The 13,272-nt window shown below is 37.5% G+C and overlaps 1 protein-coding gene across 1 annotated transcript in view; it reads right to left on the bottom strand.

The window, feature by feature from the left end:
• Positions 1-507: 507 nt before the first annotated feature.
• Positions 508-13,272, bottom strand: part of tsen15 (TSEN15 tRNA splicing endonuclease subunit) — a 55,666-nt gene continuing 42,901 nt past the window's right edge. The window contains exon 4 of the mRNA XM_059984837.1: positions 508-1,867. Coding sequence (XP_059840820.1) covers positions 1,684-1,867 — 184 coding nt within the window. The 3' untranslated portion in view covers positions 508-1,683. The remainder of the gene's footprint in view (positions 1,868-13,272) is intronic.

The following is a 13,272-nucleotide window of genomic DNA, read 5'->3' as shown; positions in this document are numbered from 1 at the left end:
TCCATCTTGAGTGTGTCCAAATTCTCCACAACTAATTAAAATATTTCTAGAAACACCTCAGGATCCACGAATGCTTTATAAAATGACATGCCCTTCTGGATTAGCATGCTAATTCATTCGCTCCATTCGTAAACACGTAAAAGGTTCACAGGGATAAGACTCTAGCACAGCACACAAATTCATTGACTTTCTTCAATTCCACAACTCCAGGAATCAAAGCTTTAATACCAATGTGCATTCACAGCACCTCAAACACAGTAACTGCAGTTATCAAATCTATTTTTGTCAACATGAAGGTTTTAAAATTACCCATGATAAGACTTCAATTTTAGTCAGTAAATAGCCTGTGGAAGATTTACTCACTCTACTTACTCACTAAAATCTCTGGTCATTTTATTACCAACCCATTAAATGCAGAGAATGGAACCCTCATTTGAAACTTGACTCTATTTGGGTTAATATTTTGCAAAGAAACTTACAAAGAAGAAGTTCATTTTTCTATAAAAATTATTTTAATGTAATCTACTTGGTTACAACGCACCATAGATTACTGCCATCATACTGACAGTAACAAGATGTGATACATTATGCCTATAAAAATTTAGTGAACAGACTCATAACACAGCATAATGGGAACAACTTCTCATGAAGCATATCAGAAATGACGAGTCCAGTTTTGTTATTGTAGGTCACTAAATTCCCATTAAAAGCTTATGATCACACCAATAGCATGGCATGGCATTTAAACAATGGCATGGTTTAGTGAGTATTAAGCATAAGCATGTGACTCTTAGCTTGGACTTCTCACTGTTAAGATTATTTTATTTTTTAATCTTTATTTTTAAATACCATTTCATGCCTTTCAAAGTTTAACCATTACAACCCTATTACTACGAAATCTAGCATTTCCTAACGGTGGTCAATAATTTACTCATGAATCTTTCCTAGAATGGTGTTTTTAAAGCTGTTAATATTTATATACATTTACACCTTGCTCCTCAAACAAGTTTGTAGATGTCTGACTCAAAGATGTAGGGTGGACATTAGATCAAAAGAACAACACTCATGCATGTAAGCAGGATGCACATACTTATCTAATTTGGTTTTGTCCATCAAAAACAACATAACTGCAGTAAATGTGAAATGAAAACAGGAAATACTGAAGATATTATTCAAGTCAGGCAGTAATTGTGGAGAGGTAAACAAAAGGTCCACAAAACCAGTCTGATCTCCACAAACTTTCTGGCAAGGTTTTTATTTTTGCTTTAACCTGTGAAGTAGCTCCATGTACACAAATCATGTTCTAACCCCACTTCAGTCAGAAGGGTGCCAGGGATCAGCATGGCTTCCCATCTCTGATGGATAGAAAGGAAAATAGTAACCACAACAAAAATATACTTTAGAAAATTTATAAATTGTTCCAGTATTTATAAAGTCAATGCAGCCCTAAATAGTTAAAATAATGTTATTTTATGTTAAGTGATTGCTTTGGACTGAAACCAATGAATAAAGCCAATGATTAAAATGAAATGCAACATCGGTTCAGTTTCACTGGACCCAAAAAGATAATGACAGGAAAGGGGAGAAGTGGATATTTCCATATGGAATATCAATAAATAGCACATACTTAGCATGCATTTTGGGAAAAGTCATCAGAATGGGATGTAACAAAATGAATAATGGTCATCTCTGAAACTTCTTCCGTTTCTTTTTGCACCGTTTGCTGTCTTCAATAACATCTGGTGGGTCTGGTATAACAAACCCATTGGTCAGCTGATAATACACTACAGTCGAGTCGGAGTCTACAGCGGCCAGGGTAATCTCCTGTTCATTCTCATTACAGATACAATCCATGATTCTTCTAATCCTAAACAAAAATGAACAAAATGTCAATATATGCTTTGCCTAAGTCATGAAAACTTCAAGTTACAATATTTAAGTAAAAGATATACACAAAGAGTATCAGCAGGCTTTCATATCACTTCAATTTGTTTTTTAAATTTCAAAATAATGTGATGCCTCCCTTATTGAGCCTACAATTATAGAAAACAAATTTCTTTTGTAGCTAAGGCATATGGCAGAAATACTTCAAACACAGGTAACTTGTTTCTCACAAGTATAATCATCGGCATTTATACATTTTTCAAAAACTTAAGTTATTGATAACCTGAACTACAAAAAATGAGAAAATTGGAATGGAGTTTTGAATGAAATTACAAGTCTCAAATACACCAGTTTATTGGAAGGCAAAGTGAATGGTGAATTGAATCAGATGAAAAGTTCCCCTGCACTAATTCTTCTGAAAGCTTTACTTCCATAATTATCAGCGATGAAGATCTGCAAAAGGCAGTTGCCCGAGGTAATCATATGACTGGCTGATGTGAGAAACTGCAACCATACATTAATACAAGGTTTTTCAGTTTTCTACACAGCGAAGGTAACTGCATCCTGCACTGGAACAGACAATATGCACTGCCAGGATCGGTGGCCCTTGCGGTAAATACAAAAGGAGCATTCAAAGAGCTCTTGTACAGACACAGTGTGTAGGAAATGAAAGCCTTGCAATCCTTTGTAGGGACTTGTGTCCAGATACCTTACAGGAATTGCAAAGCATCTGTCCGCAAGTACAGGAAAGTACAAAGGATTGAGGACTACTATCATCAGGGTCTCTCTTCCACCCATCTGAGATGGGTACTCAGGGGCACTGCATATGTAGAGCTCTTAACATTGTCAATGATCCCTCCCATATGTCTAATCTCTTTGACCTCCTACCATCAGGCAACAGGTACCACAGCATGAACTGTTAGGATGGAAACCCGAGTTTCCTGCCACCACCCAGGTCTCATCACATACGAAGCACCGGTAACATTATACTGTTTACTTTTTAGTTAATGTTATAAATGCATCTTATTATTTGGTGGTAGTAATATATTTCTGGTAATATTACTTTTTGCGATGTGTGTGTGAGTTATATCTACTGTGTGGTGGACCTTAGTCCAAAGGAACGTTGTTTTGTTTGGCCATATACATGTGTACAATAAATTGAACTTGATGGAGACAGGATTAGTTGGGCATTTGATTACTAATATAATTAGTTTGACACACGATTGTAGCACAAAGGTCCTGGTCCTGTGTTGTATTGTTCTGTGTTCTACGTACTATATCTGAATTTAAGCTGTTTGACGCTGTAATTCCTGGTTACTTTTACCAAGACACATTGATGCAACTAGTTAGGAAATTTTCTAGTGGGCATCAATAGAAGTTGGTCAAAGTTTTCTGTGACATGCCGAATTTATGCAAACTTCCAAGAAAGTAGAGGTGCTATCGTGCCTTCTTTGTGATGACAAGCATTGTGACCTTGTGCATTAAAAAGACTGATGAACACTCTTAAGATGATACTCATGGCAAGGCAGTGCTTCATTTTATATAAGTAATCTGATTACAATTCATTGACATATCCCAAGTCACAAAGTCAAAATTAACTGGACTCCCCCTAAAATAATCTCAGATATTCTGACTGCACCAGATTTAAAAAACTAACCAAAATTATACCTTTATGTCAACAGAAAAAGAGCAAAAGAAAAAAATTGATCAAATAGAAAAGTAGTGTAACTGCTGAAAATCTGAATACAAACAGAAAGTGTTGTAAATAGTCAGACTGGCAGAACCCAGGGAGCGAAAGTGTTTAATGTTTCAGATTAATGAGCTTTCATCTCAAAAGTAATTGCTATATCAAATAGTCAAACTTATTGTGAATGAAAAAGGATCTCCTTAGAATGAAAGCCATGGAAAACATTGTTCAGTTCCCCTCACATCAAATCTCCCACACACATGAATGGATGCCTTTAATTAAAAGCATTCTACCATTAAAACTGCAGATTTATCCAGACTGTGCTGCATTATGTGCACAGTATTGAACTGATGACACTTCAGGTGACTGATTATCTGGTATCCTATCAAATTTGTCCAATGCAATATCAAAAATAACATGCTTTTGTTGAGAGTTAATACAGACTAACTTCATAACGACAGTAATAATTAAACTCAATTCCTGGACCAAGTCAAAAATCTTTAAACACAGAATAGCAAGCCATACTGCAATCACACTGTCCAGCAATCTGGGCTTGATTCCGTCTTCTGCACTGCCTGTGTGAATCCTCATATCCGCCTTGAAAGCACATGGTTCAGTTTCCTCCCACTTCTCAAAGGTGTACTGATAGGCAAATTGACCTTAAATTGTTCTTAATATAGGTAGAGGTGGTTTATGGTTGATGAATGAAAGAGGGAAATTAAGTCAGGAAAATACAAATAAGATGAAATGGAAATCAAGAAATTTCAGATACTGGAATTTGGGGTAAAAAAAAACTAACAGCTGGAGGAACTTAACAGGCTGGGCAGCACCTGTGGAAGCAGCAGGACCATCAACCTTTCAAGTTAAGACCCTGCAGAGAGGACAGAGTATAGAGCTAGAGTAATGTACCCTGCAGAGATTATAGATGAAACAGCCAGTTTTTCAGATGTGAGGGAGAGGGATGACGCAGGTTATCCCTTTATACAGGCAGTTCAGTGACCAAGGTTCTGATACAGCTTTTGCTTAAGGTTTCTGAGAAATTTAGTATATCAATTTTCTCTGTCATACCACAAAATAAAGCTGCTATGGATAATGAACAATCATGATTTGTATGTAATTTATTCTCTATAAAGTATGTCATTACATTCTGATTGGGAAACAAAGACAATGATATTAATGCAGCTTTTCTTTATCTCTTCTACAAATTCTCAAAGCATTTGAGAACTGAATCATTTCAGCTGTTTCACTCATTTTTAAATGATCGAGCCTATTAGCATTTAAATCAACTGAAATATGCTGAGGAAACATGCAAAAAAAATGATCAACCAAAACAAATTTAGTTACATGGTACATAAAATAATAGTTTTAATAGCTGAGAAAAGAATTCTCCATTTGAAGAAAAACATAAATCAAAGAATAGATTGCTCTATTGAGGAGAAACTTCATATCAATAATACAATTATGCATTTTGCATCATGCATTACATAAATGTTTATTCATGAACGATGAACAAGAGATATGTATAAATAAAATGCAGAGAAGATATTTATTCTAATCAGTTGAAATACTGGATCCAATTGAACTAACATATTCATGGCAAACTGCTTCACTTGATATCACTGAATATGTAAATATATTAAATCACTTTCAAAAATCAAAAAATAATTATACCAAAAGGTTTTTAATAGAATTCAGTAACTGCCAATTAATTAGATAATTTATGCAAAAAAAATTGTATCAATTAGGCTATTTAGGAAAAAAAATCTAAGTTATCTTTGTTACAGTAAACATTATTTCAAAATTCAAAGATACTTGTGTTTCAGTAGTTACATTCTTGTGCTTACAAACCAAGACAGAAATATGAAAAGAAATGCATCCAACCTCAAACAATAAGCAAGTTGTCTAGGGAAGCTAGTAAATCAGGTTGAACACTTGCTTGATCATAGTTCTTAGGCTCATTGGGTAATAGTAAAGAGCCAATACTTATGGGCCGAAGTAGGGTGACATCAACAAGCAGACACAAGATCAGGAATAGGCTAGATAAAGGCTTCCCTTTCGCTCCTCCAATGTGTCTTTGCCAAAGCAAAAGAAAACTGGTTGCTGGGAATCTGAAATAAAGGTACATTTTGCAAATGCTCAGCAGGTCTGGCAGTATCTGTAGAGGCTTGAAGATTCAGGTAGATGATCTGGATGCCACCTGTTCTGCTGTGTAATTCCATTATTTCCTATTGTTTTCACAATTTCAGAACAACAGCTTGTAACTGATATCACATGGTTTATTTATGACCCAATTTTCCAACTATCAATGTACGCTACTTTTTTTAAAATCACTAGATTTTACAGATTTATTTCCATTTTGCACTTCCCCACCTCCCTTCACCCACTTGTCAACTGGTCTATCTATCCGTCTCCTTTGCTTGATATTTAAGTACAAGCTTTTCATCTCTAGCATCCGACACATCTCATGAAGAACACTTATGCTGTGCAGATATTGCCAAACTTCCGAGAGCCTATAGTGCTCAATTTTTAAATTCAGTTTTAGCGTTTTGCTTTTGTGCTGCGATTAGACAAGTTCTATCCATGGATCCAAGTTTTTCAATATTAGACCAAGAGTACTCAAAGCCCATTTCTAGGTTTAGTAGCATATAGAAAGAAACTTGCATTACAGTAATATGATTGGAACTCAGATCTCGCATAGCCCCATACCACACTGGAGCCAGCATGTCTATAATAGCATAAAGAGGGGGGAAGCAATGTATTTAAAGAAAAAATGATTGAACTCCATTACATTCAGTCAATTGCATTCAAAATTAGAGCAATAAGAGATGCCCCATGCAAGGTTTATGCAATCACCAATTCAAATCAAGAATTAAGCAATGATTAAATTTTCTCCTGATATGAAGTACAAGAAATTTCTCTCTTGATCATTCACCAACAGGAAAAGATCAACTACCCTATCACATCTTCCCTATATGATGTTATTTAGAGCATTGAGGCTGCTTAGCTTTTTACTTCCTCCTTCCACCCCAGGCCTCACTTGTCTGGAAAAGGAAAGGGTGGTGTTTACAAGGGAAAAAAGTGAAACTCTGCCCTCTTCTACCCTTAATCAACTAAGACCATTCCAGGTCATATGGACTAAATCACCAAAAGAGCCACTCTTTCCTGTCCTCTCAATGCTCAAAGGGGGAAAAATTGTCAATGCCTGTCTAAGCACACATCAGCTATTTCCTATCCACTTGAATTGTGTTCACTTGTATTTGTCAGGTCTGCTGTGAGACATTCACTACATCAAGGATACCATTGTTGGTTTTAGAGTAGTTTATCCCCAATGAATACATTATGTAGATGCCTCAGCAGGACAAGGTTTTAGCCAGATTACTATCAAAACAAATCTGACAATGTGGCCTTAATAGCTGAACTTCCTCCTCTGTGCACATGGCCTAGTTACAAACATTGGCAGAGAATTAAATAATGGACTTGTTGGCTTGAGGCAGTGTACGCATTTTTTTTTGTTCCCTCTGCATATCACAAAGGACACTACTGTAATGATTATAAAACTAAAATGAAGAGTGTCCTTCTTTCGAGCACTGAATTTTTATGACGCGATTGGCCAGGTAGCTTGAATTATATGTATTTTTGAAGTGGACCGTTCAGCCCATTATATTTATGCCTGTTCTCAACCAACTCATTCCCCGTTTGTTAAAATGACCTTTTGAGAACTGGTTCTAATATCACAACAAGATTTAGCCAGATGCATTCACTTCTGATAGCCCTATCAAAAACAATGAAACTAACGGTAATTAACAACTTCAGACTTTAAGGGAGATGGGCTGTTAAGCTCAGCCATCCAGAGTCGTTATACATGTTAGTCACTCTGCAATTCACTTTTGAAAGTAGTATCCCACAGTTTAGATCATACTTTAAATGTATTAGATGATACCATTTCACCAAACACACCCCATAAAGTGAGTTTGTGATCACACTACCAGTCCAAGAAAGTAATAAACTTCTGTTACTGACAAACATCCTCTCCAGCACTGAAAATTGACTATTAAATGTGAAACACTATTCTTCAGGTTTGAATCTAACAATTTTAAAGCGGAGATTATTCTTTTTCTCCTCAGTGCAGTTTTTCCTTGGTTTTTTGGTATCCAACTTGCACCAAATTCACCTTGATGAATTTACGCAATCTTTGTATTTCTTGTGTTGCTAATTTTGCTATCTCCGATGGCATTCCCATGGAGCAAAAAAAACCCCTCTCTACCTAATTATATCATTAGCAGCTTACCCCAGGTGTATATCTTCACACAAAATACTGAACATTAATAGAAGACTGATTTTATTACTTTGCTACAAAAATTGTAGACATATGATACACCTTGTTGCTTATAAAAGGGTTCCCATGTAGAATGGCAGCCAATTATGATTCAATGCCCTTCCTGAATTCTGCCGAGTTTGAATGAACTAAAACCTTTTAGATAATGGTATTAAGCAAAACATCATCAAATGGACAATGGACAGCTAAATATAGTTATAATATTCCTACAAGCAGCACTGATACTGGAGATTTCCTGTCCAGACGGGTAGAATGTGGATTTACATTTCTTATCTCCCACTCCTGATGTCTAACTGCTTCAGTCTTTGACATGCACCATCTTTCTCATACATAACTTTATGTATTGCACTGTACTGCTGCCACAAAAAATAACAAATTTCATGACATATGTGAGTAACTATAAACCTGATTCTGATAGTGGTCACTATTGTGGACGGAGAGTGGGAAGGGGAATCATGGTTTTAGGGAAAAGGGAAGGGAGGAGGGAAGGAGCAGGAAGCAGGAAGCACCAAAGAGACATTCTGTAATGATCAATTAACCGATTGTTTGGAAACAAATTACCTTTCCTGGCATGCCGCAGGGCTTGGGGTGCAGCACCCTTACCAACCCCACCCCCGGCACTTCCACTCTGCCATTTGTGCCACACCTCTCCTGCAGCACTCCACCCTCGCCACTTCCAATATCCTTTGCTCCTGCCAGATTTACAAACTCACTCTACATTCTACATGCGCCCAAGATCTTTGCACAGTATCTTATAATCTATCTATCATGTATGAATGACAATTTTCCTTATAAATTTTGATCTTGACTTAACGGATAAAAAGCACAAAATTACACATAGCAGTGATAAAGCTAACTGGAAGTGTCATACTGTATAATGTCTGTTGTTCCACTAACTTCTTCCTGAATACAGTCGGCCCTCCTTATCCGCAGATTGCGCATGCGCGGATTCAACCAACCGCGGATCAGGAAAACCTGGAAGTTCTCTCTCCAGCACTCATTGTTTGAGCATGTACAGACTATTTTTTTCTTGTCATTATTCCCTAAACAATACAGTATAACAACTATTTACATAGTATTTACATTGTATTGGGTATTATGAGTGATCTAGAAGTGACTTAAAAGTACAGGCAGCCCCCAGATTATGAACTAGTTCCGTTCCTGAGTCCGTCTTTAAGTCGGATTTGAAGTCGGAACAGGTACATCCGGTATTATTTAGCATCAGTCAAACGTTTTTCTTAGTATATAGTATATATTTTACCTTTCTATGCATATAAAACACTTAAGAAACGTATGTATTTCAATAATTAAACCACTGTGTTGCTTAGAAATAATTGTAGCTTTCATCAGGGCAGGGCCTTTCACATGCTCCATTAAAACTGTTCCGATTGTTGACCAACTGTAGCCTAACGCTTTTCCAATGACCGATGGTGTTTCACCTCTTTCCGATCGCTTTATTACTTCCACCTTATTTTCAGTCGTGATTATTTTCATGAACAGTAACACTGCAGATTCAGAGCTGCGCCGGGTCCTAAAGACCACCGCACTGAAACAGGTTAAATAAAGGGCTTGAGCATCTGCGTTTTTTGGTATCCACGGGGGTGGGGGGGGGTCTCGGAACCAATCCCCCGCGGATAAGGAGGCCCGAATGTATTGAATAATTTTCTGTATATTGGTCAAAATTTAAAAATGGAACTAAATAAAATTCAATAAAGTAGCATGTATACAGAACTGTAACTTGTGCAAATCTCTTAACACTTATATCTGCATAATTGATAAGGAAAGAGAATACATTATTTCATCCACGCACAAGGATATGTTTGTAGTTATATACATTTCAGAAACAAAAGAGGAGACAATGGATGTTTTTTAACATCATAGATAACAGAACATAAAATTCAAAAGCAACCACTCAACCAGTCAGGCAGTATCTGTGGGAAGAAAAAGAAAGTTAGCGTTTCAAGTCAATAACCTGACATTAATCAGAAACAATGGGCTGCAGCATATTCACCTCTCAGTTCTCTTTCCGTGTTAGCTAGTTTCTGACCTTAGCAATTGTCATTGAAACACTGAAGTCAGAGCAAATTGGAGGTCATATACTTAACTAGTATTTTTGCTAAGTCCAGCAGCAAAAGAAAAAGAGATTGAGCGGACTTCATATCAGACCCCTGAGTTACATGTCAGGGTCAGCTGCTATTGCAACACAGCTGAATTCGTTTGAATGAAATCACCATTATTTTAAAAACAAGTAGCTTACCTTTGTTTATTTTCCTCTGTTTTTGAATGGATGCAGATCAAGATATTCACAAGTAATTTATTTAATTTTCTAATGTTTAAAAAAAATGCACATTCAAATTTGAAGGCTTCTTAAATGTCTCCAATTAACAGGCCTCTGACAGCAGAAATCTATCCAAAGTTTGTAAGGTTACCTAGGGCAGGAGTTTACAGCATGAGGTCCACAGACCTCTTGCTTAATGGTATTGGTTCATCCAAAGTATAAAAAAATGTTGGGAACCTCTTATCTGGGCCTTGCTGACTGAGGTTTAGTCAACACGTTCAGACTGCTCTACTTTGTGGAACGGCCACCCTATAGTTCGTCAAGTGGTCCTGCAGGTCTAGAAGTTAAGCTTGGTCTCGGGAAAAGTACAGGTTGAAAATATGGGTGATGGGCCATCCCACCTCTATTGGTGCTGTGAAGCCTGCTGAGTATTCACAACATTTGTTGGTTTATTCACTAGAATCAAAGCTTTCTACTGATGGTGGCAATTTTTGCCCAGCAATTCCAATAATTATTAGTTTAATTGGTTCCTCCTCCAACAATTACAAGGAACAATTGCGCAGCTGCTTTGAACTAAGGAGGATTTATTGCAGGATAAGAAGTGACAAACAAAGGTGAACGAAAAGCAGAGTGATTTATTGGGAAAAACGTGTATCCAGAAATAACCTGTTTCTGAATAATTTTAAAAATTGAGAAGTCATTTCTTCAATATTAAGTCATTAACAATGAAAACAATAATATAGCTTCTATATAAATGAAAACAATAAATAAATGCATAGTCCATCGATACTGAATTAATCTCTGTTGTTATGTGCATTTAATTTCCAGTTAAGGGAACCCTTTCTTTAAAACAAAAGTAAGTCTGTATATTGTGAAATATGTTAAGCTTCTGGTGCCAGGGAACACCACCATAAAGTCAAGAATGTAAAAGGTGACATTGGAATAGTTAGGTTCAGTGCCAACTTCAGGTATTGTATATGGAGGTTACTGGTTCTTCCTGCAACCATTCTAGGTGCTCTGGATTACTTCCACATCACGAAGATGGGCTGATTGGTAGGTTAATAAGCTACCCCTAGTGTTAGTGAAATTTCTCACTCTCCATTTCTGATCCCTCTATGAGGATTGGTTCATGTTCTCTGTGATCTCTGTCTCAGAGGCCGATGTCAGGCTGTCTTTAAAGAGGGTGAGCCCTCTTTAAGGTGGCAGGCCCTGATGGAGTACGTGGAAAGGCTCTGAAAACTAACTGGCAGGAGTTCTCAAGGACATTTTCAACCTCTCACTGCTATGGTCAAAAGTTCCCACCTGTTTCTAAAAGGCAACAATTATACCAGTCCCTAAGAAGAGTAGGGTGAGCTACCTCAATGACCATCATCTAATAGCACTCACACCTACAGTGATGAAATGCTTTGAACTCCTGCCTCAGCAAGGACCTGGACCTACTGCAATATGCCTATTGCCACAATAGGTCTACAGCAGACACAATCTCAATGGCTCTTCACACAGCCTTAGATCACCTGGACAATACAAACACCCACATCAGGATGCTGTTCGTTGACACAGGATGCTCAGTGTTTAACATCATCATTCCCACAGTCCTGATTGATAAGCTACAAAACCTAGCCTCTGTACCTCCTTCTGCAATTGCATCCTTGACTTGTTAACCAGTGGACCACAATTGGATTGGTGATAATATCTCCACGGTGATAATCATCACTGGTGCATCTCAAGGATGTGTGCGTAGCCCACTGCTCTGCCGTCTCTATACCCATGACTGTGTGGCTAGGTATAGCTCAAATGTCATCTATAAATTTTCTGATGATACAACCATTATCGGTGGAGTCTCAGATGGAGATCAGAGGGCATACAAGAGTGAAGTATACCGCCTCGTTTAGTGGCGTCGCAGCAACAACTTTGTACTCAATGTCAGTAAGATGAAAGCTGATTGTGGACATCAGCAAGGATAAGATGGGGGAACATGAACCAATCCTCACAGGGATTAAATGAGGGGGGGGGGGAGGAAGGGGGAGAGGAGAAGAGAGGAACAGAAAGAGAGAGAAATTTCAAGTTCCTGGGTATTAAAATCTCTGTGGTTCTAACCCATCTCCAACATATCAATAAAGGTGATGGAAGAGATTTTGTTTGTCACCTATAGATGTACCATGGAGAGCATTCTGACAGGCTGCATCACTGTCTGGTATGTAGGGGAGAGGGCACTGAACAATTCCAAAAGAAGCTACAGAAAGTTGTAAAATTAGTCATCTCCATCTTGGGTACTAGCCTCCATAGTATCCAAGACATCTTCAAGAGACAATGTCCATTATTAAGGACCCCCATCACCCAGGACATGCCCTCTTCTCATTGTTACCATCAAGAAGGAGGTACAGAAGCCTGAAGGCACACACTCAGCAATTCACGAACAGCTTCTTGCCCTCTGCCATACAATTCCTAAATAGACATTGAATCTATGAACACTACCTCGCTTTTTTTAAAGATATGTATTACTGTATTTCTGTTTTCACACTTGGCCATATCAGTAAAATGTTTCAAAGCCACACATTCCCTAATCTTAATCAATCTTCTCTAATAATTGTATGTGAATCACATTTAGCACAAGCTTGTGTTTTGAAGCTCTTTAAATACATGACATCAGTCATTTTGAGAACAATGTTATTAAATGCACTTGCACATTCTTGTTACAAGCATCACTGTCCGAACATCTAAATTATAGATTATCTTAATGATAATCCATGGCTACAAAGCTCTGCGGAAATTTATCAACTCGTAATAAGCAAGCCATTCTATGTAAGATTATGCAGGTGAAGTTTGGTGACAAAAATCACATACATAATGCAAATACAAATTAGCCAAAGGAAATTTTGACAAGCTGTATATTTTATACTGTCACAACACAAAATAATCAGCTTTCCAGGTGAGGCAACACTTTACTTGCAAACCTGTTGGGGTCATCTACTGTATCTGGTACTCCTATGCAGCCTACTCTACACTGGTGAGACCCAAAATAGATTGGGGGACTGCTTTATCAAGCTCCATCCACAAGACAGGAGCAAAAGACAGGATTTCTCAATG

The sequence above is a fragment of the Hypanus sabinus genome, chromosome 11 (assembly GCF_030144855.1).
Source record: "Hypanus sabinus isolate sHypSab1 chromosome 11, sHypSab1.hap1, whole genome shotgun sequence".
In the NCBI taxonomy this organism is placed as follows: domain Eukaryota; kingdom Metazoa; phylum Chordata; class Chondrichthyes; order Myliobatiformes; family Dasyatidae; genus Hypanus; species Hypanus sabinus.
The sequence above is the reverse complement of the archived record's forward strand: the minus strand, read 5'-3'. Positions and strand labels throughout refer to the sequence as shown.